Source organism: Penicillium mononematosum (assembly GCF_028829835.1).
Source record: "Penicillium mononematosum strain IBT 11891 chromosome Unknown utg000002l:1.0-8112719.0:1.0-8118358.0, whole genome shotgun sequence".
In the NCBI taxonomy this organism is placed as follows: domain Eukaryota; kingdom Fungi; phylum Ascomycota; class Eurotiomycetes; order Eurotiales; family Aspergillaceae; genus Penicillium; species Penicillium mononematosum.
The window spans coordinates 7,431,434-7,455,713 of NW_026643272.1; the positions used below are offsets into that span (position 1 = coordinate 7,431,434).

Here is a 24,280-nt window from a genome sequence, read left to right on the forward strand (position 1 = left end):
CAGGTCCTTTTCGGCCGTGAGGGACCTCGGGAGAATTGTAGTGATGATGCTTGGATTGGATTACTCTTTGACCTCTTTGATCCCATGGTTGGGCATCTTGTACCTCGTACCTGGAAGTAGTAAGGCACAAATGCAGATACACACGTTGGCCCGGTACACAGATCGGCATGCCAACTCATCTCGATTTCATCCTAGTCATCTGCCCTGCAATACGACTGCAACCCCCAGATTTGTGTTTCACATGCATAACGCACTATGTAATTTAAACGGATTGCTGCCTCGATGCCCCAGGCCCGGGGATCGTCGGAACTTGGCATTCTTCCCAATGTTGTGATCTCTACTCCGTACAATATACTGGTAGTACAGTCTCCTAAATGGGTGGCAACTTCCCGAAGGAGTATACTCGGATGTTACCGCGTTGTCCGATATAGGAGCCGGGATCGACATGGCCCTTTTCTGTCTTCTTCTGGTTCTTGGTGGATCCGTAGAAATAGATCTGGATCGAGATCTCGATCCTTTATTGAACAAACTCAGGACTCCCACATCATGCAGACTAAAACTAAAAATGACTTGAAGTATCGAAGTGAAAGAGAAAGAGCAATTTGAGATCGTAATGCGGTGATGTGGTATCGAACTGGTGAAGCAATGAGAAAAAGCAAAACTGAAGTCTGAAAAAGAAAATCAAAAGCAAAAAGGGACCATCGACTATGCATGTATGTACGGAGTATGCAAGGGCTAAAACACCCATAGAACCCAAGCCAAGCACTGGCCTCGTGTACCTTACTCTCAGTACCGTTTATACTTCTAAACTCTGAGTCAGCCATAGTCACCAAAATAGGGTTTGTCGGAAACCACTTACATCTTCCATCTTTCGTCGATTGCTCGGGTCAAGGGTATTCCCCGCACCAAGTAGAGTCTGTCCCACAGCCTTGGACACCCCGATAGCGGGTCGGAGGATGACTGTGGGCGCACGTTTCCAGACTGCCTTTGCGGCGGCCTTGGCACTCCCACTCTCGACCACCTCCCCGGGTACGGCGACGATTGCGTCGCGAGCCAAGAGCAGATCACGCTCGAGACCACTGAACGCCCCACGTAGTCCCTGTACCACCCCAACCGGCTGGTCAGCGTACAGCGAGATCTTCTTGGCTTCGTCTTCGTCGAGGGAATCTTCGTCGAAGGCGGGTGCGTTCGGGGTGGTCAGTAGGTCCTCCGCGCCTTGGAGGACGGTTTGTGTGCCGATGGCGAGTTTTGCGCCGAGTTTGACCAGCTCGTTAGAGGTTGTCTTGGCGAAGGCTAACGCGCCCTTTTGGATGCTGCGCACGATTCGGCCATCCTTTCTGTACTCACGCATTGGGACGACAACCAGGTCGCGCACGCCGCCGCCAACGTTGACTAGGGAACGGATCGGAGCTAGACCAGCCAGCACACTGGGCAGCTGGTTCTGCTTGACATCTGGCATCCAGATGTCGTTAAGAGTTTGGCCCATTCGGTCGAATCCAGACACTCCGTAGATGATCACATGTCGTAGCACCATGTCGGCGCCATCTAGGACGAAAAAGTTCATGAACTCGGTTGTGCGGCCGGACCGGAGTCCTGCGTAGTCGACCCGCTTAGGCTTGAAGTCTAGTTTGACTTGCACGGCGTTTATCTCTACCCGCTGCAAAAATGGAACATCGCCCGGAGTATCGGATGGTTGGGCGGTCTCATCCCTAAACTCAAAGAACCGACTCATGAAGTCGAGAGCATCTTGGTCAACATGCAACCGGAGGGGGGTAGAATAGTGGCCTAGGAGTCAAGTTAGAAACTGGTTTGAGTAATTGACGATTGCATAACAAACCTTGAGAACAATCTCAGATGCAGCTAGCTCAGGCACAGGCTTTACAGTCAGAATCTCAAGGTGAACCATGCTCGTTCCGCTCTCTTTTTCGCCAGCCTCACGCATGTAGGTTGCGAACTTCTTCCAGGTCGAGGTTGGAACGTGGTCATAGATCTCCAAGTCCTTGACCCGCACATCCAACGAACTCTGAGTCTCTTCTGAGCCTGGTGGGAAGATAATCAGGTCGGCAGAGACACCTTTCAACTCAAAAGTCATTTTGTGGTGTTTGCTCCGATGCAAGCGTAATTTCTTCTCCCTCTTAGAGGTTGGCCGGCCCTGGCGACTTCCAGCCCCAGTCACAGTTGTGGTTGTTGCATAGCTCCCAGTCTCACTGGTGAAATCATCGATGTCATGATTGATCTCGCGGTGGAGTTCCCGTGGATCCTTGTTGGCTGGAATACCGATGTAAATGGAATTGAAGAGGAAATCGCCGATGACAGACTCCTCTTCATCTTCTGCCGAAGGTGACACCCTTGACCCCCTGGAACGGCGTTCTGTGGCCTTGGTTTCCACGTCCTTGACAGCTTTGGATATTGTGTCACGGGTGCGCTGCCAATCATATCCATCAAACAGATTCCAGATGAAATGTACGTCTCGCATACGCACACGCAAAGGACTCCGCTCGAGCTTCGTGTCGTTGGCGAACCCGTAGGTGTTCTGGGTGGAGTCCCACCGATGCGCGGTTCCGCCTACAGCTGATTTCTTTGCAAAATGGTCCTCCTGGAAATCCAATTCCGTCATACTGGAAGATACTTGGTATTGGGAATGGAAGCTGTCCAGCAGATCATTGGAGTCCGCTTCTATGGCCTCAATTCCCGCACCACCAAGGCCACCCGTCATGGGATAGAAATCGCTGACATATTCAAGTTCGTCGGTTAGCTGACCTTCCCTGGATGATCCTTCGGGGATAGTTGCCATATCATTATCATGGGGAAGAGGGGGATCGGCTGCAAATGCGTCACCAGTGAAGGAGGCGAACATATCTTGGATGGGCATAACCTCTGTTCGATATTTGACATTGACGTTTGGCGGAGGTGGAGGCTGAAGCCCATTCATGATGCTAATAAGCGTTTGAGTTGAATCCGCACAGGTCTCGAGGATCAACAGCTCATCTCTCAGCTCTACGTCCAAAGACTTTGTACCATCCTCAGCGCTGGTAAGCTTGACACCAGCAGTTGCCGACGAGATGGAAGAGACAGGAACGTAACCTTTATCGATATACGCTTGAGCTTGGGTGCCCTGGGGAACGACCGAGCCTCGCTGGTGGAGGTTATAAGCACTCTCATGGTACACGTCGTCGATGATCATGAGCGAGGCTTTCCTAACATCCAATGATGCTTCTGCAGATTCGTCTCCATGAATAGTTCCTCCGAACTTGGCGTCGGTGAGGACTGCAAGGCCTTTTGCGGAGGAATTCCGAGGGTTGAGGCCAAGAACACAATCTCTAAACACAACTGACAATTTAATTGGCTTTGTCGAGGAGCTGGATTCTTTCGACATCGGTCGCCCTGTCATCGAAGGTAATGACATTGAGTGCTCTGCAAGATTGGCGATAGAGTTGACCATACTACTTGCCAAATCTCCGCTCATCTTGTCGCCACCCAATCCAAGGAAGGCCGTCACTGATGGTACCGTGTACTCGACAAGGAGGTTGTGAAGTTTGATCTTGTAGGTAGGATCCATCTCGTCGGGTATGAAACGAGCCATGAGGACCGGCGGATAGGACGGGTCAGGGTCCTGATACTTGTTCGGGGGGCCACAGGGCATGCCCCACCAGCTCTTCGTCATTATTCCGACTAACGGTCATGGTTCCGATTTGGGCCGCAGTGAGTGAAGGCATGGTGATGTGTGCAACTTCAACACTGGTAAGTCGACTTCCGATGTCCCCAACTTCTCCATCAACGTGTAGGTCTCCTTGGAAGTCACGAACCAGGATCAAAGTAAGAATGCCAGGGCGATCATCTTCCGGCAAATACTTGGTGACATTGGAAAGCCGACCCAGCTCGACAGCAAGAGACGAGAGAGGCTCTAACCCACCGGTATCTGAGATGAACGTTTCCAAGCGCCCCACTGTCACGCGAAGAACAGATCCTTGTCGTCGCTGGCGCAACAGTGTGTCTAACATGATATCATCTTCCACTTCAAATTTGTCCTGGGACGGAGTAATCAATGTTAGAAGACGATCGAGATCAACCTCCTTCGGGGCAAAGAGGAATTCAAGGCGGATGTTGTTCAGCGTGACTTTGGCGGGAGTATCAGATGATGTGTCATTAATTAAAAGTGGCCCGATCATTTTGGCCTTGTCTATTTGGATACCAATCCCTTCAAACCTGCTGACGATTTTGACGGCGGTCGTAGTAAGTTGAAGACTGTGAGTCTCACCAGTAATATCCAACAGGATGGCACCAACTCGGGCATTTACTTTCCATAAGGCTGACGTGCCCTTGGGCGTGTGAACAGCTGGGGCAGGTGTCTCAAAATGCACACCGCGGGGCCGCTGTTTGGAAGGTGGAGGGGAGCCTTTGACTGTTGACACAGACGACATGGAACCACCAAGTTCGAGAATGGTGCTCAGGCCACCCATCCAGCTTAGGGCCTCTTCTAGGCGCTGTATATTGAGATTGATATGGAGCGGCAGCGTGGAGATGTCAACCTTGGCTAGATCTGCCGATTTGACCAAAGAGATAGAAATATCTCCTTGGGAAGGGGATAAAACATCACGCGTAGATTCACGCATCTTCAATCTTTCATCAAAGAATATGATATCCTCGGAGGCGAAGCCGAATGCAAACTTGGATACATCAAAATTCAGCTTGGTAGTTGTACTTTGAGCTGAAAGGCGAGCATTCAAACTAGATAGAGCAAGGCGAAGAATCACGTCTTCCATGCTGTAGGGAGGAGACAAAGACGAGCCACTATTGTCAGACGAATATACATGCCCCGAAACACGTTCGATGAATTTTATTGAAAGTGCATGGACGACAAGATGAACAGGTGGTGTGCGCGCAGGTTGGTCCTTTCGCGACTGCTTCTCAGACGGATCTCTTTCAGCCGTACCGAGAGTGTGAGACAACTTTTGTCCTATCTTGGTTAGAAGCCAACCAGTTGCAATATCGAAATGCACGGAGACAGAGAACACTTCCACAGCAATTTCAGGCAGTTCAGTCCCAGCACTTGACTGAGCCCGTGCCTCAGAAGAGTCTCTCCCGAACCTTGTAGATTTGTACGCTCTGGAGGCAAGTAGACTTTCTTCGGGTGCGGAGTCCGCAAAGCTGGCAGTGGATTCATTTAGGTCACTGCCTACGTTCCCTTTTTGTAGCACAGGCGACGGTTCGGCTGACACTACTTCTTCTTCTTCTTCAGAAGCAGCAGGTGAGAGCCACAGCAAAATCTTGTCAACGGTAAGCACCGATTTTCTCATTTCATTGATTCTGTGCAACCCAGGAGATGATGGAGTTGAGGTTCTGTCCTTGTGCAATGTCTGAGATTGGGCTTGGTCATCCAAATCATGCTGTTCAGTGACATTGTCTTCCGATGGGGCTGTGCATCTTGAATCTGCTTCACCTTGAACATGGGCAGAGCGTGCCGGATCAATAGGTGCGATAACTTTAGATCGGTCATCAAGAGCACCCGGTGCACTATCAAACGAGCCCCACCCACCTGGCATTCGTGGCATGAAGCTCCCACTCACACCCTGGCTGGTAGCGCTCATGTAAAGGCTTTGCGCTTCATCGTGGGAGAAAAGTTTGGACTCGTCGAGATCAGCATTTGATGTTTCTTCTCGTAAGCTCGTTCTGTCGGGCTCCGGGCGCGGAGAAGAAGTACTAGGAGGATGGGATGATACGCTCAATTCTGATGTTTCGTTATGTTCATTTTCGTCATCATTGTAATGCTGTGTGGTTTGCGTTATTTCGTCAATTTCAGAGCCGATTTGGCTGTGATGTGTGTCGTAAGTTTGGGATACATGATAGCTGCCAGAGGGGACCAAGGGCTCATCAGAGGATTCGACCTGTTGGATCTGATGCAAGCTTCGTGTGCCATGAGATAAGTGACTCCTCCATTCGCTCCCGGCCCGTCGGTCTTCTTCGGGATGTATTACCGGCGACTGCTCATCATCAAAATCATCGAATTGTGTGTCAATAACCGAGTCTAAGTACCCCGGGTTGTCCTGGAAGGGGTCATCTCCAAATATTTGAGAATCCTCCAGATATCTACCACGGTGACTACCTGACCCAGAGTCGGCATCTGAGAATCGACCATCGGAAAATGCAGACGCCTCTAACCGGTCTGCGGTGGTACTTGAATGGCCAAAAGCTTGCGGCGGCTCGAAAATAGTTGATTGGGTCATAGCAAGGGGTTCCTCGTCGGAGTGATCCAATGGAGAGGGTGAAGGCGCTCTGCTCGACGGCTGGCTCCCTTTTGACCGCATAGTGGTCGTCGGGGATGCTGGGGGAGCGAAGCGAGAGTAGTTCGAGAACACCGATGGGTCCGAAAGCAACCCAAAATTGATATCTGCGATTGAGATGAGCCGCTTCCCTTCTCGGAAAGGAAGACCCTCCTCCGGGCCAAAGGTTTTCTCGGATACTCCGTGTACATCAATTTTCCCGACGCTCAACAGCCCCGCAACAAGATCCGGCTTATGTTCAGGTTGCCTTTTCGACGTTCCATCTTGCTTCAACTCCATATCCACTCGCACAACTGCATCTTTTATCTTGAGTTGGAGTCGGTCCACAACGCCTTTCAGGAACCCGGCCACAAAGCTCGGCAGTGATAGAGTCTCACTCCCAAGACCAAGCTCATTATCGTCATCGGTGGACCAGGCTAATGGGTCTTGGGGCAGGACCTGCGACTGTGACGCTATTGCAGCCTGCAGCTCTTCCCTTTCCTCCTTTGGCTCAGACTCAAGGAATGACTCCGCAAGACCAGACGGTGTGGGCACCGCCGAATAGTCATGTTTTTCGCTTTTCCTTTTTACATGTTGCCCCTTATTCGACTCGTCTGACAATAACCGAATATGTACGTCGATGCCGTTTGCCTCACACAGGATCCCGCTATTGTGGAAATCGGCAGGAAGGGTGATTCGAAGAAGCTGAACCCGGGCGCTGAGCAGCTCGCACGACGGAGGAAGATTGAGTAGAGTCGATAGTTTCTATGTCGCGATGTAAACAGTCAGTCCGCACTGCTCTATAGTCGCGTGTTCGATGATCATGGAAGGCCGCCCCCGCCACCTGCGGAGGGTCACTGCACCAACTCACCTCTAATTTGAGGCCAATATCCCTCAACTCGATAGTAGACCGCTGTCCCCAGCGGATGCCTAGGTTATCTGGATCCAAAGCCTCCGTGTCCACCAGGCCCAGGCGAGACAGGGCGTATTTGAGGAGCCGCTTCTGGAAGAACGACGGCATAAAGTACGACGCCATCGTGACTGAGAGCCGGGACTGGGCTCGTTCATATGTTGACTCGTATCATCGAAAATAGGTTAACGAAAACAATAAAGCAGCCAGCCCCGACAAAGCGGAGTGGATGGGGAAGTTGTGAATGGGGGGATGTTCAACAATGACGTTCCGGGCACCTGATAAAGGCGCGATAAGCAGAGTCAGGCGCCGACGTGCCAACTCACCGATTGACACCGGATTTGACCAATTATCTGCTAATTGACTTGGGATATGTTCCAAATTACTTCAATAATTACGAAAAGTGGCCTACACCAGTTGGACTATTACCGAAGAGGGCTTTCGTGTTCTCATGCTTGTTCGTGCTAGGCGACTATGTATGTAAATCGTATATTGTGATCAACATGACGGTACTTCAATCATCCCCAGTGTCGTATTCAGCGAACTCCAGCACAACCCACTCGCAGAATTTCTCAAAATCCGAAGCGAAAGCCTGCAGGCGTTCCGCTTTCAGTCCCTTCCCCATTACCCCATTTTGAATGCCGGCCTTCCACTCGGCGGTCGACTGGTCTTCATAGCAGCTCCATCGGATGGAGTTCTGGGCCATCATTGATAGGCCGACCAAATCCACATTTTCGAGTCCCTGCAAAGCCTGCCAGAAATCATGCGTCAATCCATTCCTTCCGTGGCCAAGAATTGCGGGGTCGTCGTTGCACAGCGAAACGGGGACGCCTCTGGACAACAGAGCGGGCAAAGGATGGGATTTGATGGAGCTAGCAAGGCGGAGCACTTCGTTCGAGATCGGGCAGCATTCAACAAGGATCTTCTTCTCTTTGACTAAATCGATGAGCAGAGGATGCTTGTAAAGCGAGAACGCATGGCCGATTCGTCGAGTGCCAAGAAGGATGGCATCGAATAGGTTGTGGTCTGTCGCGTCACCGTCGCCGAGACATTCTCCAGCGTGGAAAAAGAAGGGAATATCGACTTGTTCTTCCGCACATTGCTTTCGGAACCAGAATAGGACCGGGACAAGGTCGACTAGCGGCCTCCCGTTATCCTCTTGGCCAACAAGATCAAACCCACTGATCAGATTAGGGAACTCCAGCTTTGTTTCGATGCACTGCTTCATGCTATTGACAATCGTCTCATTGTCAAACCACCGGAGCGTAGTCCAAATAATGCGAGGATCGTAGAAGTCCTTCCCTGCATCTGTTTGTTTGAACTGAGCCACGACATCTTCCACCACACGACACCACTCCAAGTGGTCTTCCTCGGGTTTGTCGTTTCCTTCTTTCCTAAATTGGAAGACAAATCCAATGCGGAACTCGACGTATCGAATTCCATCCTCCGCAAGCTGTGCGAGCAAGCGGTGGAAACAGGCACGGAAGATAGGCTCATACATCAAGAGAGAGTCGACAATGGGGAAAGTCTTTGTGAAGATAGACCAAATTGCGTCTACTCCATGGTGGTGGTGATACGAATGCTCCGGCATAAGGACACACCGGGTGTGCAACCATTCCCGGAAACCCTTCTCTCCCCCCTTGGGGGAAAGAGGAGGCGGCCTTCTGGATCGAGATCAACGACGAGGGCTCGTATGTCTCTGACCAAATACTTGGCTTGTCCTCTGACGCTTCTAAAGGCTGCGAAGAATACTGAAAAAGCACGGGTACGTTTTCGTAATCATGGGCTGTGATCAACGGCTTCGGCGCTAACATGTGTATGCCGGGCGTGGAGAATGCCTGGTCAATTAGGAAGTTGATGTCGAACATGGCGTCCATGTGGGCATGTAGAAGGGACCCCTTTGGCATCTTCTCCACGATCTTCCATAGTTTGGTGTTCTCCATGCGGCCTTTGGCGAGATTAAACATGACACCGGGGTAGAGGATCTCATCCGCCTGGTGGGCCGCAACCTCGTCCAATCCACTTGACCACAGCTCATTCTGTTCCTGAGCTCGGATCTGCGACACTATCTTTGTCGCGCGGGCAGCGATAGGTGATAGTGATTTGCGCAGATTTGCATCTACGAAAAAAGTCAGACAAGGGATTTTCGTACTTAATTTGAGTGGGGAATACCATGACGTCGCTTTCGCTCTTCCATAATCAAAGCATCGCGTCCTTTCAAATATTGTTGGATGAAGGGATCCCCAACCTGAGGAATACCCTCCTCCAATTCCCATTCATTCTCCGTATTTGCCATGATTTGAAGTGATTCAAAATAATGGGTTGAGTCGAGTGGACCAGATTGTCGGGAGGGGAAAGTTACGCTCCCCGCCTTATCCGTTTCCGTCTCCTTTATCCACCTGGGCAGCCTTGAATGCATACAAATGTACCGTCTTCGCTGCTCTTCCTCTCTTTCCTCGTTTCTCCATTCTTCTGCCTCTCTTACACTTATCGCTGCGCCCCTACAATTTCGCCCGCCCAATCGGGCTCGCTGACTGTCCCATTCGTCCCCTATTACTTTTCGGTCGCAAACTACGGCTAAGCCCGTATTTTTTGCCTTTATTATTCACTCTTGGGCCGAAATTGAACCACCTTAAAAATGGATATACCTACATTTGTATAGGAGAGTAAGAGAAAAAGGATGGGATTTAGAGGCATTTTTATGAACCGTTTAAAATGGGTTGCGGGGCTACGGCAGTGTATAGCCGCCAGTGCGCCATATCGCATTTTGCCAGCAGAACGTTTCAGACAGCTAGTGTACGTGTATGTATTTTATTGACGATATTATAGAAGTATCGAAGGTTACATATGTAAAATTTTTAATGCATCGACAACATCCGTAATGATTGGCATATTCCAATGGCACTTCGCCTCGAAATATGTTGTAACGTGAGAGATCACCTTTGAGTTATTTGCTGCAGCTCGTGGGACTGCAGCGACCCTGACACCGGGCCATTTGACTTTCTATCGGCCGGGCCTTCAAGGGACTTTTTGTTAACCATTAAGCTAGCCAGAAGCCCTACCGCGGCAACGCAGACATACAAAATCCACATGGAACGAAGACTAGCGACATACGCTCCGCGGACTGCATTGCGCTGATGGACGGGAAGTGATGCGATCAGGCCTACATTGGCTTCCGCACTAGACCCGTCAAAATGTGCTGCCGTCTCATCTCCAAGGACACTTGTAAGTGTTGTGGCATGAGTTTGCATGCTATGCTGGAAGACCACCCCTCCGATGACAACAGAAAGAGAGGTAGCGATATTGCGAGTGAACCCAAAAGTTGCAGTCGCCGTCGCAAAATCTTCCGGGGCAACGTGGGATTGCAGCGCGATCAGAGGCGACTGGAAATTCAGGCCTACGCCAAACCCAGCGACAGCCTCAATCACTGCAATTTTGACTATAGACATCTGATCGTCGAAAATAATGAACAAACCGAATCCCAGTGTTAATACGGCCATTCCGGTCCAGATGGGCTCGCAAAAGCGGCCTGTGGGAAAGGGTAAGCCGGAAATTCAGTACGGAACAGAGTATTTGTCTCTTACCTGTGTGTTTTATGACGAATCCTGTGGCAACCCCTGTAAGACATTGAACGATAGCGATGGGAAGAATCAAAACTCCCGACATCAGGATCGATGTTCCCTTCACAGCCTGGAAGAAAAGAGGAAGGAAATAGAAGGCGGAGATATAGACCTGAATGATTCGACCCATCTAATCAATTGCTGACATCATGAGATAATTGACCGAAAAGACTCACAAAACCATGGCAAAAGCAAACCAACAATGATGCCACATTTGAGCGATGCTTGAAAAGGCGCATTGGCATGATGGGAAACCGGGCGTATTTCGCTTCACTAAGCACGAACAAGGGGATCGTGATAACTCCAAATACAATGAGAGACATAAGACCGTAGGCGACTTCCACGGAAAGGTTTCTCCTCCAAAATTCAGGCCCAGGAGAAGCATCAAAGTGACCCCTAAAATGGTGATAATCCCAAGCCAGTCAAGTCTTTTCAGGCCAGATCGGAAGGATAGTCGGTTTGCTCCAGCGTCAACGTTGAGAAGCCAGATCAGCATGACAAACGCCAATGCACTGCAAGGCAGGTTAATCCACCAATTCCACCTCCATGAGACGAGTTGAGTGAACACTCCGCCTAGCACAGGACCAATACCACTGGCCAGTGCCCAGACCACACTGGTTAGTCCCAGGTACATGCTCCTGCGTCTTTGTTACTGTTAGCGAAGCCCCGTAGTCACATCGGAGGTAATCGCCCACGATATACCTTATATCAAACATATCTGTGATGCAGATATTGACGAGGATAACGACGCCTCCCGATCCGCTTCCCTGGATCGCACGGCCACTGAGAAACGTCGGCATATTGGTTGATACTGCACAAAGGAGAGAACCGATGAAAAAGACCGCGACTGCAGTAAGCAGCATTGCTTTGCGTCCCCAGATATCGCTCAGCTTCCCCCATACTGGACTGGAAGTTGCATTTGCCAAGAGATAGGCAGAGCCGATCCAGGTGTAGCCTGAACCCGATCGGAATTCTGCGACGATAGTGGGAATGGCGGGACTGGTGATTGTCTTGGAGCAGACTCGTCAGCTTAAATGACTTCGTCTTCGGGCTATCGAAAGAAAAAAACGTACAAAATCAAGAGCCGCCGTGAACAATGATAGCTAAGAAACGGACGTTAGCCGTTATGGCTGCTTCTACAGGGACTCACCGGATCATACAAACAGGCAGGTGATCACGACTAGCATCCGTGGCCGGCTGAGTGTTGGGGGCCCAGCTGACGCTCTTATTGTGAGACCACTCTCGCTATTCTCCGTCGCTGACACCATCTTGTACTAATCCAGTATATTAGCAATAATTGTTCAGTAGGAGGGTTCCATTGAGGAGGGGAGAAGAAAGAGGTGCACAAGAAAAGTTGACTTGCAGGGGATCTGCTTATCTTGCATCATCTACTCCTCCGAAGTACCTAACACATGCAGTGATAACAGGGGTAATCCTGATAAGAAATAAGAGAGGACGTAGGTCCCACCCGACACTCGGGAGGGGATCCACCGACACTCGAAAGATCATTAAAAACACTATTTGTGTGGCCACACGGGCCGTCCGGGTGCTTCCGCAACCGCATTCTTTTCCTTATGTAGCTAACCCAAGTTCAGCCTTCAGTGTCCACCTGGGCAGTCATTGAGACCTTGATGATCCTGTCACGCCAATGTTCAACTGGGAACACGACCTTGACACCGTTTGCCTCCAGCCTTTGCTGCCCGTCATTGTGCGCGATAAACGTCCCTGGCTCTTTGGTTCCCACGTAGACAGTCCCAATGGTGCTCCTAAGTCTCAAGATCCTAGTCGCGCAGGTCATATTGCTGCTAAGCCTCTCGTTATATGGCTCTATGGTCGTGTAAAGCACTATATTAGCCGGAAGGACCTCATAGATGCGTTCCTTAGGGAGATTGTGCTTATCGGCGATCTTAATAAAATAACACTGCTCTACATGCGTCGTGCCTAGATCTCCCTTATAATCTCGCGGGTATTCAAGCGAGTATCCTGTCGATAAGACCTTACCGTTAGCGGCATCGACAAGTACGGCTCTAACGCAAAATTTGTTGGCAGCTGGCGGGGATCTTTTTGCTTGAATGAGAGCAAACTTTATGAAAGCCTCATGATCCCCAACCGCGAAGGTTGGAGTCGTCTGGAAATCCATAGTAAATGGTTCTGAAATAATACACAATGTGCGTACAATCCCTCTTATGCGCCAAAACAACACAGCATCATCAAGAAATGGCAAAGGTAAAGGTTATTGGGAGAGTGTTTGATATGTTTGGCGCGCGATTTTCTGGGTAAGTATATGTCGTTTTCTTTTCCCAGCCGGAGAGGGGTATTGACGGGCGATTGAAGCAACTGGCTGATTGGCGGTTCGACAAGGGGAAGAGGAGGGGGAGGGGTGACCGCCGATTACGTGCTTCGATACCAAGGTGTTTTGGGCATCACCAAGACTCCCTCCAAAAACAACACCTGTTGTACCATTATTTCATTATTTCTTGGCTGATAGAACGTCGTGCCGACATCACGTTGGATGACTACGGGCGACTAAGATTGGCGCCCCACGCACTGACTTTTGTGGGCTACTCCGTACAATGGTTGAACTCTCACCTCCTTAACCTCATAGGAAACTTCAACTCTACCCGATCGCTGACTGTACCAGTTCTTTCGAAAGCAGCGGCCCGACAGTCCTTCAAGTAGTCGCGACTCGAATAAGAGCTCGAGAAGCCTGTTTTCTCTGTCAAAAAGCCTCCCCAGGGCGTTGACCACCTCGGGCGATCAAGCAGAGGGTGTGAAGGGCCCACTTGGACTGAGCCTCCTATATTCCCCGACAGCGCCGGAGATAGACTTCATCTTCGTTCACGGCCTAGGCGGCAATTCTAGAAAAACATGGACCAAGTCGTCCGTGCAATCTAACTTCTGGCCGAAAGAGTGGCTCTCCGGAGATCCCGCATTCAGGAACGTCCGCATCCATACCTATGGATACGATTCTTACTACTTGAAGGGCAAAGATGACTGCTTGAACGTACACCACATTGGCAAGTTGTTCCTTGGCGCGATCAGCACTTCGCCATGCATTATCAATTCCGGGACGCACATCGTTGTTATTGGCCACAGCATGGGTGGCTTGGTGATGAAGAAAGCATATATCCTGGCGACACAAGACGCAGTGCACAAGGCACTGGCTGGGCGATTCGCCGCATTCTATTTTCTCGCCACGCCCCATCGTGGTGCCGACTCGGCAAAGATGCTGAAGAACCTCCTCAAAGTTGCGTACGAACGCGCCTATGTTGGTGATTTGGAACCAAATTCAGGGGCAGTCCAAGTGATCAATGATGAGTTTCGGCATTTTTCGGCCGACCTGGAGCTCTGGTCGTTCTACGAAACGCAGAATATGAAAATGTTCAGCTCACTCATCGTCGATCCCGAGTCGGCCGTCCTCGGGTACCGTGAAGAGAAGCAGATACCCGTGACTGCTGATCACCGCTCGATATGTAAGTTTGACACGCCTGAAGACTCCAGCTACGCCCTCCTACGAAACGCGCTCGCCTCTACTGTGAGCAACATTGCCACCGCAATTCCGGAGCTGAAATCGAAGCAGAGGCGTGAGGTGATCAAAAACCTCAAGAAGTACCTGGAAGTTCCCGACGTCTTGGACGATGATCTTACAAACGTCTGCGAAGCTCGGATGCACGGTTCCTGCGGATGGATTTCGACCAAAGCGAGTTACGCCAAATGGAGAGACGGGGAGTCCGGAAATGACAGGACGCTATGGGTCAAGGGTAAGCCAGGAGCTGGAAAATCTGTTCTTGCTGGCTATGTCACCGAGCAGCTCAAGGAGTCGGGCCAGGCATGCAGCTACTTTTTCTTCAAACATGGAGACAAGTCGAAGTCCAACTTGGGTTGTTGTCTCCGATATCTGGCTTTTCAGATGGCTAGCTCCAATGGAGAAGCTAGTGATGCCATCCTAGGTATGCAGGCGGATGGTGTTGGCTTAGGTCGCGCCGACGAACGTACCCTCTGGAGAATCCTCTTCCTTTCTGGCATTTTCCAAGCCACGATGTCTCGTCATTACTGGGTCATCGACGCCCTAGACGAGTGTTCCAATCCTTCGGTGCTTTTACATTCCATTCTTTCCAATATGGACGGATCCATTCCCCTAAGGATTCTCATCACAAGTCGGTATACGGTCGACCTGGACCAAGGGTTCTCGGTCATTCCACTCAATCTAGTCCAGTCCTTGCCAATCTTAACAACTGACACGGAGTCAGATCTAAGGCTTTTGGTTGAGAAGAGGACCCAGGCATTGGGAGTCGTGGGAACTAACGATCGGGGTACATTAGCGGAGAAGATACTGGACAAATCTAAGGGGTCCTTCTTGTGGACAATTTTAGTGCTTGAGGAACTCCTACGCTGCCACAGCAGAAAGGAAATTTACAAGATCCTTGAAGACGTGCCCAGAGGCATGGAGTCATTATACAAGCGGACTTTAGACTATATGTCGCAGGCTGCCCGCGGAAAGGAGCTTGCCAAAACCATTCTCATGTGGGCAGTATGCGCGGTTCGGCCAATGACAATCAGCGAACTGGACGGTGCTCTGTCCCTGGACATTCACGATTCATTCCCAAGATTGGAGGAGAGCATCGCCACGCTCTGTGGTCAGCTAGTGGTTGTGGACAAATATGGGAGGATCAAGATGGTGCATGAAACTGCCAGAGAATTTCTTGTTGCCGGCAGCCTCAAGTCCGAATTCTCCATCGAGAAAACTAAAGCACACACACGGATGGCTCAGGTGTGTCTCAATTACCTTGTGGGGGAAGAAATGAAACCTCCGAGGAGCAGTAGACGCCGTCCCTCGGCGAATTTGCCTGCAGCAAGATTAGATTTTGCCGCCTATGCGTACACAGCATACTCCTATCATCTTTCGAGAGCTGATCCGTTGGCGGCAGAGGTATTCCAGCTTGTTGCACAGTTCCTGAGATCCAACGTCCTCACTTGGATTGAAACGATTGCTGAATCGAAAAATTTCAATCACCTCATCCGCGCTTCAAAACATCTCAAAACTTACGTCAATGCTTGCGCCGTTGAGCGTTCACCACTTGACCCTCGGATACAAGCTCTACGACAGTGGACTACAGACCTTGCTCGGATTCCTGCCATGTTCGCCAACGCCCTCACGGCATCACCGTCGGCAATATATTCGTTGGTACCTCCATTTTGTCCCACCGAGTCTATGGTATACAACACCAGGGTTTCAAACCGGAGACTCGTAGTGCTTGGCACGCCTAACACACAATGGGATGATAGGCTTCTGTGCATTGATTTCCGCCAGGTTCAACCTAGGGCTTTGCGCTATGGAGACGAGTTCCTGGCCGTCGGTCTCAGTTCAGGAAATGTCTTATTGTACTACGCCACATCTTACCAGGAGTACAAAATCTTGGAGCACGGTGAGGCAGTTAACTTCATTGCTTTCAAACCCAAAAGTGACCTCGTAGCAACTTGTGGTATGAAGTTGGCCAAGGTCTGGGACATTAGAAGTGGGCAAGTGGTGCACAGCCTTGCGAGCAGCCCTCCGCATCCGTTAGGGATGGATTTCGATGGGAATACGCTTTTAATTGCGAGTCGTAAAAACTACGTTGCGACTTGGGATTTGGGACACGGCGCCCAGCCAGAATTGGTGCGGAGACCATGGAGCAATATCGATACGCCAGAGACGAACCAAACGCCCCCTCGTGGGACCCCATGCGCATTGACTCTCTCTACCAGCCACAGAATGCTTGCTGTCGCTTACAGCGGCCAACCCATTACGCTATGGGATATGAAAGAGGACGCCTACGCTGGTAAATGTGGCAAGAAACTCTCCAGCGGAGAGACCAGCACACATGTTGTCGTCGCGCTTGCTTTCAACCCCAATCCTGACATTAGCCTTCTCGCAGTCGCATACCTCGATGGTGATCTTGCCCTCCTTGACCCCTTTGCCGATCGACAGCTGGAATGTTTTCGTGCCAACTGCCAAACCCTCGCCCCAAGTCCCAATGGGCGTCTCCTCGCAGCGGGTGGTGCAAATGGGATTATCCAAGTTTACGAATTTGATACGTTCAAGCTCCTTTATCGGGTCAAGTCATCCAACTCCTATATCAAGCAGCTTGCCTTTACCAGGGACAGCATGCTTCTTGCCGACATACGAGGCGCCCAGTTGAATGTCTGGGAACCTGAAGCTCTGTTGCGGGAGTCCCTGAACGATGAAAGCAGCGGAGCTGCCTCCACTACAGTGGTTGAGACGGTTTCCGTGGAAGCCAAAGCGAAAATCACTGCCATGGTGGTCCACCACACGTCCGAAGTTATCTTTTGCGGAAAGGATGATGGATCAGTTGTACTGTACGAGCGGAAAATGGCAGCTAGCCTGGGGACTCTCTACAGCCACAAAGCACCGGTTCGCCTGTTGGCCTGGATTGAACGGAGAGACGCCCTCCTTAGTGTTGATGCGTCCAACAGGATATTACTACACAGAATCCAGAAGTCAGCAGATGAACGTTGGCTAACAAATCTTACGGTACTCTTCGAAACCCGCCTCGACTCCGAGAAGGCAATCATAGATGTGCTAGTAGGAGAAATGGCGGCGAAGTTCCTGGTATCGACTCGCGAGTCTGATCACCTCTTCAACTTGGACAGCGGTAAGTGTGAGAGAGAGCGGACATATCCACGAATGCCCGAAATTCGCAAATGGCTCCCTCATCCAAAGTCCTCTCTACATATTGTCTGTATCGAAAACTTCAAAGTCTGTGCCTACTGCTGGAGTGACTGGTCTGAAGTTTCATCCATTACATTGTCGTTGTACAACGACACGGCAGAGCTTAAAAGCGCGACCCTCTATTCGCTCGGCCAAAAACAAAGAATCATTCTCGACTTATCACATCCGAACAGCTCCGTCGACATGAACAACCTTGTGATAATTGATGCAGATCGCCTTGCCGTCGAAAACAAAGATAGCAGCATCTTGCGAGAGAAGCAACTGGTTGCTGTGGCGGCGTTCGATCAACTTGCCACGGGTGAAGACGGTGAGAAAACGGGCACGACACTGAGTTCGACCGCTCCGTCCCGTTCACAGATGACGACATTCGAACTAAACGTTGCGCATGTCATCGGAATTGACGAATCAAGGAAACTAGTATTCCTAAATCGGTCTTCTTGGGTGTGCTCTGTTGATCTCAGCGAGAGCGGATTAGAGATCGCGCAACGCACAGATCCTATAACAGTCGAGGTCTTCGAGCACTTTTTCGTTCCATACGATTGGTTCGCAGGGAAGAGGGACGTTGTCTGTGCTTTGGCGAAGAGAGATATTATATTGACTCGGGGTGGTGAACTGGCGGTGATTAGAGGCGGCCTTGACTATGCTGAGAGAGTGTGTATAAAATAAGAGACTAAACTGAAAAATTACTTCTAATCCCAAATCCAAAATCGCCGGTCGTAGGCGCGATGTGCAAGCCCATATAAATTGAAACATGCCTCAGACCTTTGTGGCTTTCGCGTGTGATTGGGCGTCCACGAAATGACCAAGCCTGACAGAAGCAAATGCAAGCAATGTCACCAAATTGCAATGATCCCACACAAAGTCGTTTGACAATCTCACCAATTCCCATCATGTTAGCGATCTCTTAATAGGACAACCAGCTTGATCACTGTGTGCAGTAATATATGTATGCCTCATCGAGCTTTCCCTTTTCCTGATCAGCTAGCTGTCTGATGATAAGAATTAGTAAAATGCTCACGGTAAGTGTAATTAGCCGCGGCTCACCATGCAAGTTTTGAATTCAGTGACAATCACTTCTCCTCAATCAGATCTTTTTGTTCGGTAGTGATTTTATCTTCGTCGTATGTCTCCGCTCGATCGAAGTCTAGCCAGACTATCCTATCTGGAGTATCTGCGACAATCATCATGTTCCGTGGCTTAGGGTCTCTGTGTCGCACTAGCGCCTTATTTATTTGTCGAATACCCTCTATAAGATTGTCTATCCGCTGCTCCGTGTAATTCTCCAAACTGATCATCTCCAGACCGGCGATGTACTCCAGAAATATAGCGCTAGGAGGATATTCGTCGTCCAGAAACATCTCCAAGTGAGGCTCCGTGCTGGATTTGACCATATGACTGCGCTGAACCAGATGCATGGTATGACGAGTTTGTCAATCGGAGTTGGAGAGTCCGCAAAGGTCAGTAACGATTTCGCACCTGCCAAGGCATATTTTGCCCTCAATCTTCCAGATGGCACTAGTTGGAACCGTGCCCCTGGAGGTATCAAGCCGTCTTGGATATGGAACGCAGACATGGCAACGAATCCCAATCCTGGTCTGCGCAGCGAGTTCCCCCAAGCACTTAGTCAAGTCTATTGGTATATGAGACAGCATCACGCCCGATATGAGTTTCTTCTTACCAATCGAGAGCTGGTTGTATTTCGACGCTTAGACGACAAAGGCTACCTGGAGCTTGCCCCACCTATTCCTTTCACTACAGGTGGGAGCGCTTCGCAGCCACGACTCACGGTCCTATTGGCATTGTGGTACGTGGGAATGCTCGCTGCAAACGATCAAGGGGGTGACCGTTGGAATATGTAGAAATGCTCCGGACCATACTACATGCTAAGCTCGCGCTCTTGCATTTGATGAGTAGTAGGGTTGAGGCCGTGTTGGACTGAAGCATTCATTGGTGCCTATGTCCAGTCTCTCAGATCCCACCGACGGGTCATGATAAGGAAAATTTGAGAAGTCGAAGTAAAGCTTTGAAATATCACATCGCGTTTACATACAAATTGGAAGTATGTGCTGAACACGCCAAGAACAAGCTGCCGCGTAGGATATCATTGTTGAACTTGAATCATTTCCCTAACCATCGTCAAAAACTTCTCACGGTACTCACCAGCCGTCGTCGTAATAGACATTGGACCTTTGCGACCCACAACATTGAACGTTTGCACGGCTCCGGACAATGCTTGTGCGTGGAATTTGTGGCGCGCCCAGAAAAAGTCGAGGACCACAGCCCGATACTTCCACTTTCCATCAGCAGACGGGAGACCTTCTCTCCAGGGACTGTGTCGCCCTAGAATAGCGGGTTTTGAAGAAGCTGGCATTCTGACCAGGAACAGAGAGTAGTCAACGGCATTAGCTTCTCCCAAAAACTTTGTATCGGCTTCCAAAGATTGCATGAAAGCGTCATAGTCCTTTTTCCACAGATGGAGCTTGTCGTTGAAGGTATCCGCCAGTTTGTTCAGCGTTTCTTGGCTAACAAGAGGTTCGGGGATAAGATCACGCTCCGGATAGAAGTAGTCGATGGGTTTGAGATCGTAGGTTTCCCACTGCTCGCCGTTGGGGTCCTCGGCTTTGCCGAGTAGGATGTTCTCCATGACAATATGGTGGGCTGGCGTGCATCCAAAGAGAGTACCGAGAGTCACATAGGGAGAGAGAATATAGTCCGTGATCCATACCAAGACCGAGTCTGGGTGGTCTCGCATGTAATAATAGTATGGCTCGAGGAGGTCTGCCTGGAAAAAGGTATGCTCGAAACGACGGGGGAGGCTCTTGATGACGAAGTGGCCATCGAGACTGCTGAAGAATGTCTACCATCATGAGCAGTCAGTCAGTATTATCTCTTTGCAGTTGTAACGAGGACTACTCACAGAACCAGAGTATCCCATGTCCCCCATCATTTTCAGAGGTGGCTGGCCGCTCGTCGTGCGGAAGCTCGCCTTATACTCATCTTCATCAAACTTCCAGATCTCCTTTCGTAGCCGTGCAAATAATTCCAGCTCATATCGAATGAGTTTAATTCGTCGCACGGTGAAGAAAGCAAGAAATCGACGCCAGGCTGTCTTCTTGCACTTGTCTGGTTCGCGTAGCAAGCCAGACTGAATGGACTTGGTCAAAGCTGACTCCCGACGTGTGTTGCCCATGGTGTGACGAGATGTAGAAACATGATTCAAGCAAGGAGTTTCTTTTTTTTAACTACCAGGTTTTGTAGGTGTCGAGGCAGCTTGTTTTAAAAGACAGTGACGTCAGATAGAAGATCGCGTGGTTTTAGCTGTGTACCGCGGTAGTCGAATATTAATGTGGAGCCCTGGAGTACAATACCTATGGTTGATGATAAAATACCCAAGATAATCATGTGACCACCAGTACTATGTTACGTTTAGTCATTCTCGTTTGCGTCCACCTGGGCACGGGTGGACAGAATTGTCTAGTTCAAGTGTTCGCACACATCGAGAATAGCCTTCTCTTACAGCATCAATAAGCACAACTTGCCTAGGCCACACGGTTACATATACGAGGGGCTCGCTACGTCAGATTGAAGGTGGTGAATTGGGTGATAATCCGGTTGGTAGTGTAGTGGTAACTGGAATCGACAATGTCGCCCGTCAAGGTGCGCTTCTTCCTTAGAAGGAGATATTAAAATAGACCTTCGGTAGCATTCTGACTCCTAATTGGGTCTATCTATGTTGTTCTACCCAGACATCGAAGTCATTTCTCCTCTAAGATTAGCCACGTTAGCATCTGCTCTATGGTCAGTTACCTCCAAGGTTACTGCGTTATACTCGATTATTTAGGCGCAGGAAAAGAAGCAAAGGGCTTTAAAGCCGGATGCTAGACTCTAGGAACCGGCATGGAATCGGTTGTAGTCTCCCGAGGTCTACAGATAGCAGTAATAATAGAGTACGTAAAGTGGCACATGTAGTATGGTATAAAACCCTCGCAATGTGGATAATAAAAGTAATCTTGCCCGAAAGCTTGGCAAATCTGATAATTTTTCCATGATTTGATTTCAATGCGCGTTTTCCGACTGCTGGAGAGAGCATTGTTGGCCCATAATGCCAAGGTTCCATAATAAATTTCCTGAAGCTTGAATCAACGTCGGAAGCGAATGGACCCAGGGTGGAGTCTTAATGAGGGTAACTGGATGTGGTAATGATCTTTAAGCCACCGGCGATCTGATTAGATCTTGTCACAGGCTGACGCCTTGTCTCTGGGCCTAGTGGGGTAAGGGCCCACGGCCTGAACGAATATGTTTGGACTACATTTGATGTATACCGCGTGTGTTGTAACACTCTTAATATAGGGGAAGGGATTGTCTGTTTGGCCCACATATGATCGTTCAAAACATCGCTAGCCAATGTGCCGACTTCGGTGTTTTATGTGGGATTTCCGCATGGTTCATCTTATATTTTACTTGTCTTTTCCTCCGGGTTCAACATACCTTTGAAACCCTTCAACCTGTTTTGAGTCCTTGGAAGTTTGTATTTATATCTATCGTCATGACGCTTCGTCCGTTGATGCAAAGGGCCCGGTCGGTCGTTCATCGAATGAAACTCGACAGTAATGAGGCTGCAAGTTCTTCAGTCGAGATCGACAGTAACACGGTAGAGGCAGAGAAGACAGATGGGCCAATCACCCATCCCGAAGAGACACTTCCAAACAATGGTGCCGAGTTACCAGGTGTGCCCTATGAAGAGCTTCAACATGGCATCCAGGAAGTTGAGGCCGTAACTCAGACCTGGTCGAAAGTTTCCTTGATCTTCGTTTTCATCAAGTAAGACAATTTCCCCCCTCTACTGTCCCATCCCTAGTCTTACACTTCAATAGTATGTGGTTCCTTTACTTCACGTATGCCTGGATATCGTCAATTGATGGCAGCTTGAGCACTTATGTGGCTAGCTCTTTCCAACAGCACTCCTTGTCTGGTCTTCCTACCGCTATTGCGGATGCTTTCTCCGCTGCCGTCTTCCTTCCAGTGGCCAAGATGATGGACACTTGGGGCCGAGCCGAAGGGTTCCTGGTAATGTCCATTTGCGCCACCGTAGGCCTCATTCTTATGGCCTCTTGCAATAGTTTCCCTGTCTATTGTGCCGCTAATGTAAGGGACCTCGCGAATATCCATGAATTATTGAGCAGACGCTAATAGGGAATGCAGGTGTTCTACTACATCGGCTTCGGAGGTATGCAATTCGCTGTGGATGTCATCACCGCCGATCTCTCGCAGTTGAGAAACCGAGCTCTTGCATACGCTTTCACGTCTTCTCCATACATTATTACAGCCTTTGCTGGACCAAAGGTGGCGAATCTATTCTACGCTCATACTGGCTGGAGATGGGCATATGGTACTTTCGCCATCATTTTCCCTATCGTGGCTGCACCGTTGTTCTTCGTCCTGAAGTTCAATCTGACAAAAGCCAAAAAGGGAAATGCTGTGGTTATCAGAGAGAACAGCGGACGATCCTTCTTTGAAAGTATCTGGTTTTGGACACTCGAGTTCGATTGTGAGTATTTTAAACTACCAATTGATTGTTATACAGAAAACTAATGTTCCATACAGTAATCGGAGTCTTCATCTTCACTGCGGGACTTGTCCTATTTGAACTCCCATTTGACATAGCTAGCGAGGCTCCTAACGGCTGGGGCACAGATTATATCATTGCTATGATTGTCGTTGGATTCTCGATGCTCTTCTTCTTTGCTTTCTACGAGAGATATATCGCCCCCACGCCTTTGCTCCCCTACTCTTTCCTCACCAACCGAACTGTCGTCGGTGCATGTCTCTTGGATGCCACGTACCAGCTTTCAAACTATTGCTGGAATAACTACTTCTCGAACTTCCTTCAAGTGGTTAATGATCTCACTATTGCTGAAGCTGGGTATATCACCAATACATTTGATGTAGTTTCTGGTGTACTTTTGTTCTTCGTTGGATGGGCGATCCGAAAGACCGGTCGCTTCAAGTGGCTTCTTTATATTTCCGTTCCTCTATACATATTTGCCCAGGGTTTGATGATCTACTTCCGCCGTCCTGGCCAGAGTGTCGGTTACCAGGTTATGTGTCAAATCTTCATCTCAATTGGCGGATCGATCTTCATCATCGTCCAGCAACTCTCTATTCTCGCTGCCGTTGATCACCAGCATGTCGCTACGGCCCTTGCCTTGCTCAATGTGGTTGGGACAATCGGAGATTCCGCAGGTCTTACTATCTCTATGGCAATCTGGAACAACACATACAAGAAGGCCCTCACATGGTACCTGCCAGATTTGACAGACTTGGCGATGATTTACGAAGATCTCGAGACGCAGTTGAGCTACGCTCCCGGTACTCAGATGAGAGCGGCTATCCAGAAAGCGTATGGCTACACGCAAGTTAGGATGCTTTCTGCTGGATTGGGTGTGATGGTTCTGGCGTTTGCGTGGACTATCATGATCAAGAACATCGACCTGAAGAAGGTTGCTCAGGTCAAGGGTATGGTGTTCTAAAGGGCCAATGTGAAGCTAAAGAAGGTTCATCGCTCATTACCCACCACTTGGTTGTTGTGCTTGTTCGTCTGCACAATTTGATTCCTAACATCTGTTTTATTTATTCAATTTAGAAGCATACTATAGTGCATGCCATGCAAATACTTCGTTTACTGCTTGGCTTTACGATACTCCACTTTTATCTATGCCCATTAGATCTGCTGAGATAAACAAATAAGAGCTGTGTTGAA

General features: G+C 49.6%; 8 protein-coding genes across 8 annotated transcripts; 2 read left to right on the top strand and 6 right to left on the bottom strand.

Moving 5' to 3' along the window:
• Positions 1-786: 786 nt before the first annotated feature.
• atg2 (uncharacterized protein) lies at positions 787-7,296 on the bottom strand (the record flags this gene model as incomplete). The annotated part of the gene is made up of 5 exons (XM_057291390.1): positions 787-804; positions 860-1,785; positions 1,834-3,613; positions 3,678-7,025; positions 7,132-7,296. The coding sequence occupies 5 exons, from the start codon at positions 7,294-7,296 to the stop codon at positions 787-789; spliced, it is 6,237 nt and encodes a 2,078-aa protein (XP_057152592.1).
• Positions 7,297-7,684: 388 nt separating this feature from the next.
• N7519_004615 (putative CECR1 family adenosine deaminase) lies at positions 7,685-9,466 on the bottom strand (the record flags this gene model as incomplete). Its single annotated transcript, XM_057291391.1, has 3 exons — positions 7,685-8,698; positions 8,772-9,289; positions 9,343-9,466. The coding sequence occupies 3 exons, from the start codon at positions 9,464-9,466 to the stop codon at positions 7,685-7,687; spliced, it is 1,656 nt and encodes a 551-aa protein (XP_057152593.1).
• Positions 9,467-10,106: 640 nt separating this feature from the next.
• Positions 10,107-11,035, bottom strand: N7519_004616 (uncharacterized protein; the record flags this gene model as incomplete). The annotated part of the gene is made up of 3 exons (XM_057291392.1): positions 10,107-10,699; positions 10,755-10,902; positions 10,967-11,035. 3 exons carry the CDS (start codon positions 11,033-11,035, stop codon positions 10,107-10,109), a joined length of 810 nt encoding a protein of 269 aa, XP_057152594.1.
• A 1,346-nt stretch (positions 11,036-12,381) lies between these two features.
• N7519_004617 (uncharacterized protein) lies at positions 12,382-12,930 on the bottom strand (the record flags this gene model as incomplete). Its single annotated transcript, XM_057291393.1, has 1 exon — positions 12,382-12,930. One exon carries the CDS (start codon positions 12,928-12,930, stop codon positions 12,382-12,384), a length of 549 nt encoding a protein of 182 aa, XP_057152595.1.
• A 77-nt stretch (positions 12,931-13,007) lies between these two features.
• Positions 13,008-18,186, top strand: N7519_004618 (uncharacterized protein; the record flags this gene model as incomplete). Its single annotated transcript, XM_057291394.1, has 2 exons — positions 13,008-13,066; positions 13,518-18,186. The coding sequence occupies 2 exons, from the start codon at positions 13,008-13,010 to the stop codon at positions 18,184-18,186; spliced, it is 4,728 nt and encodes a 1,575-aa protein (XP_057152596.1).
• A 404-nt stretch (positions 18,187-18,590) lies between these two features.
• N7519_004619 (uncharacterized protein) lies at positions 18,591-18,935 on the bottom strand (the record flags this gene model as incomplete). The annotated part of the gene is made up of 1 exon (XM_057291395.1): positions 18,591-18,935. One exon carries the CDS (start codon positions 18,933-18,935, stop codon positions 18,591-18,593), a length of 345 nt encoding a protein of 114 aa, XP_057152597.1.
• A 686-nt stretch (positions 18,936-19,621) lies between these two features.
• Positions 19,622-20,710, bottom strand: N7519_004620 (phosphatidylinositol phosphate kinase family protein; the record flags this gene model as incomplete). Its single annotated transcript, XM_057291396.1, has 2 exons — positions 19,622-20,377; positions 20,438-20,710. The coding sequence occupies 2 exons, from the start codon at positions 20,708-20,710 to the stop codon at positions 19,622-19,624; spliced, it is 1,029 nt and encodes a 342-aa protein (XP_057152598.1).
• Positions 20,711-22,066: 1,356 nt separating this feature from the next.
• On the top strand, positions 22,067-24,050 carry N7519_004621 (uncharacterized protein; the record flags this gene model as incomplete). The annotated part of the gene is made up of 4 exons (XM_057291397.1): positions 22,067-22,341; positions 22,395-22,665; positions 22,723-23,068; positions 23,125-24,050. The coding sequence occupies 4 exons, from the start codon at positions 22,067-22,069 to the stop codon at positions 24,048-24,050; spliced, it is 1,818 nt and encodes a 605-aa protein (XP_057152599.1).
• Positions 24,051-24,280: the final 230 nt, after the last annotated feature.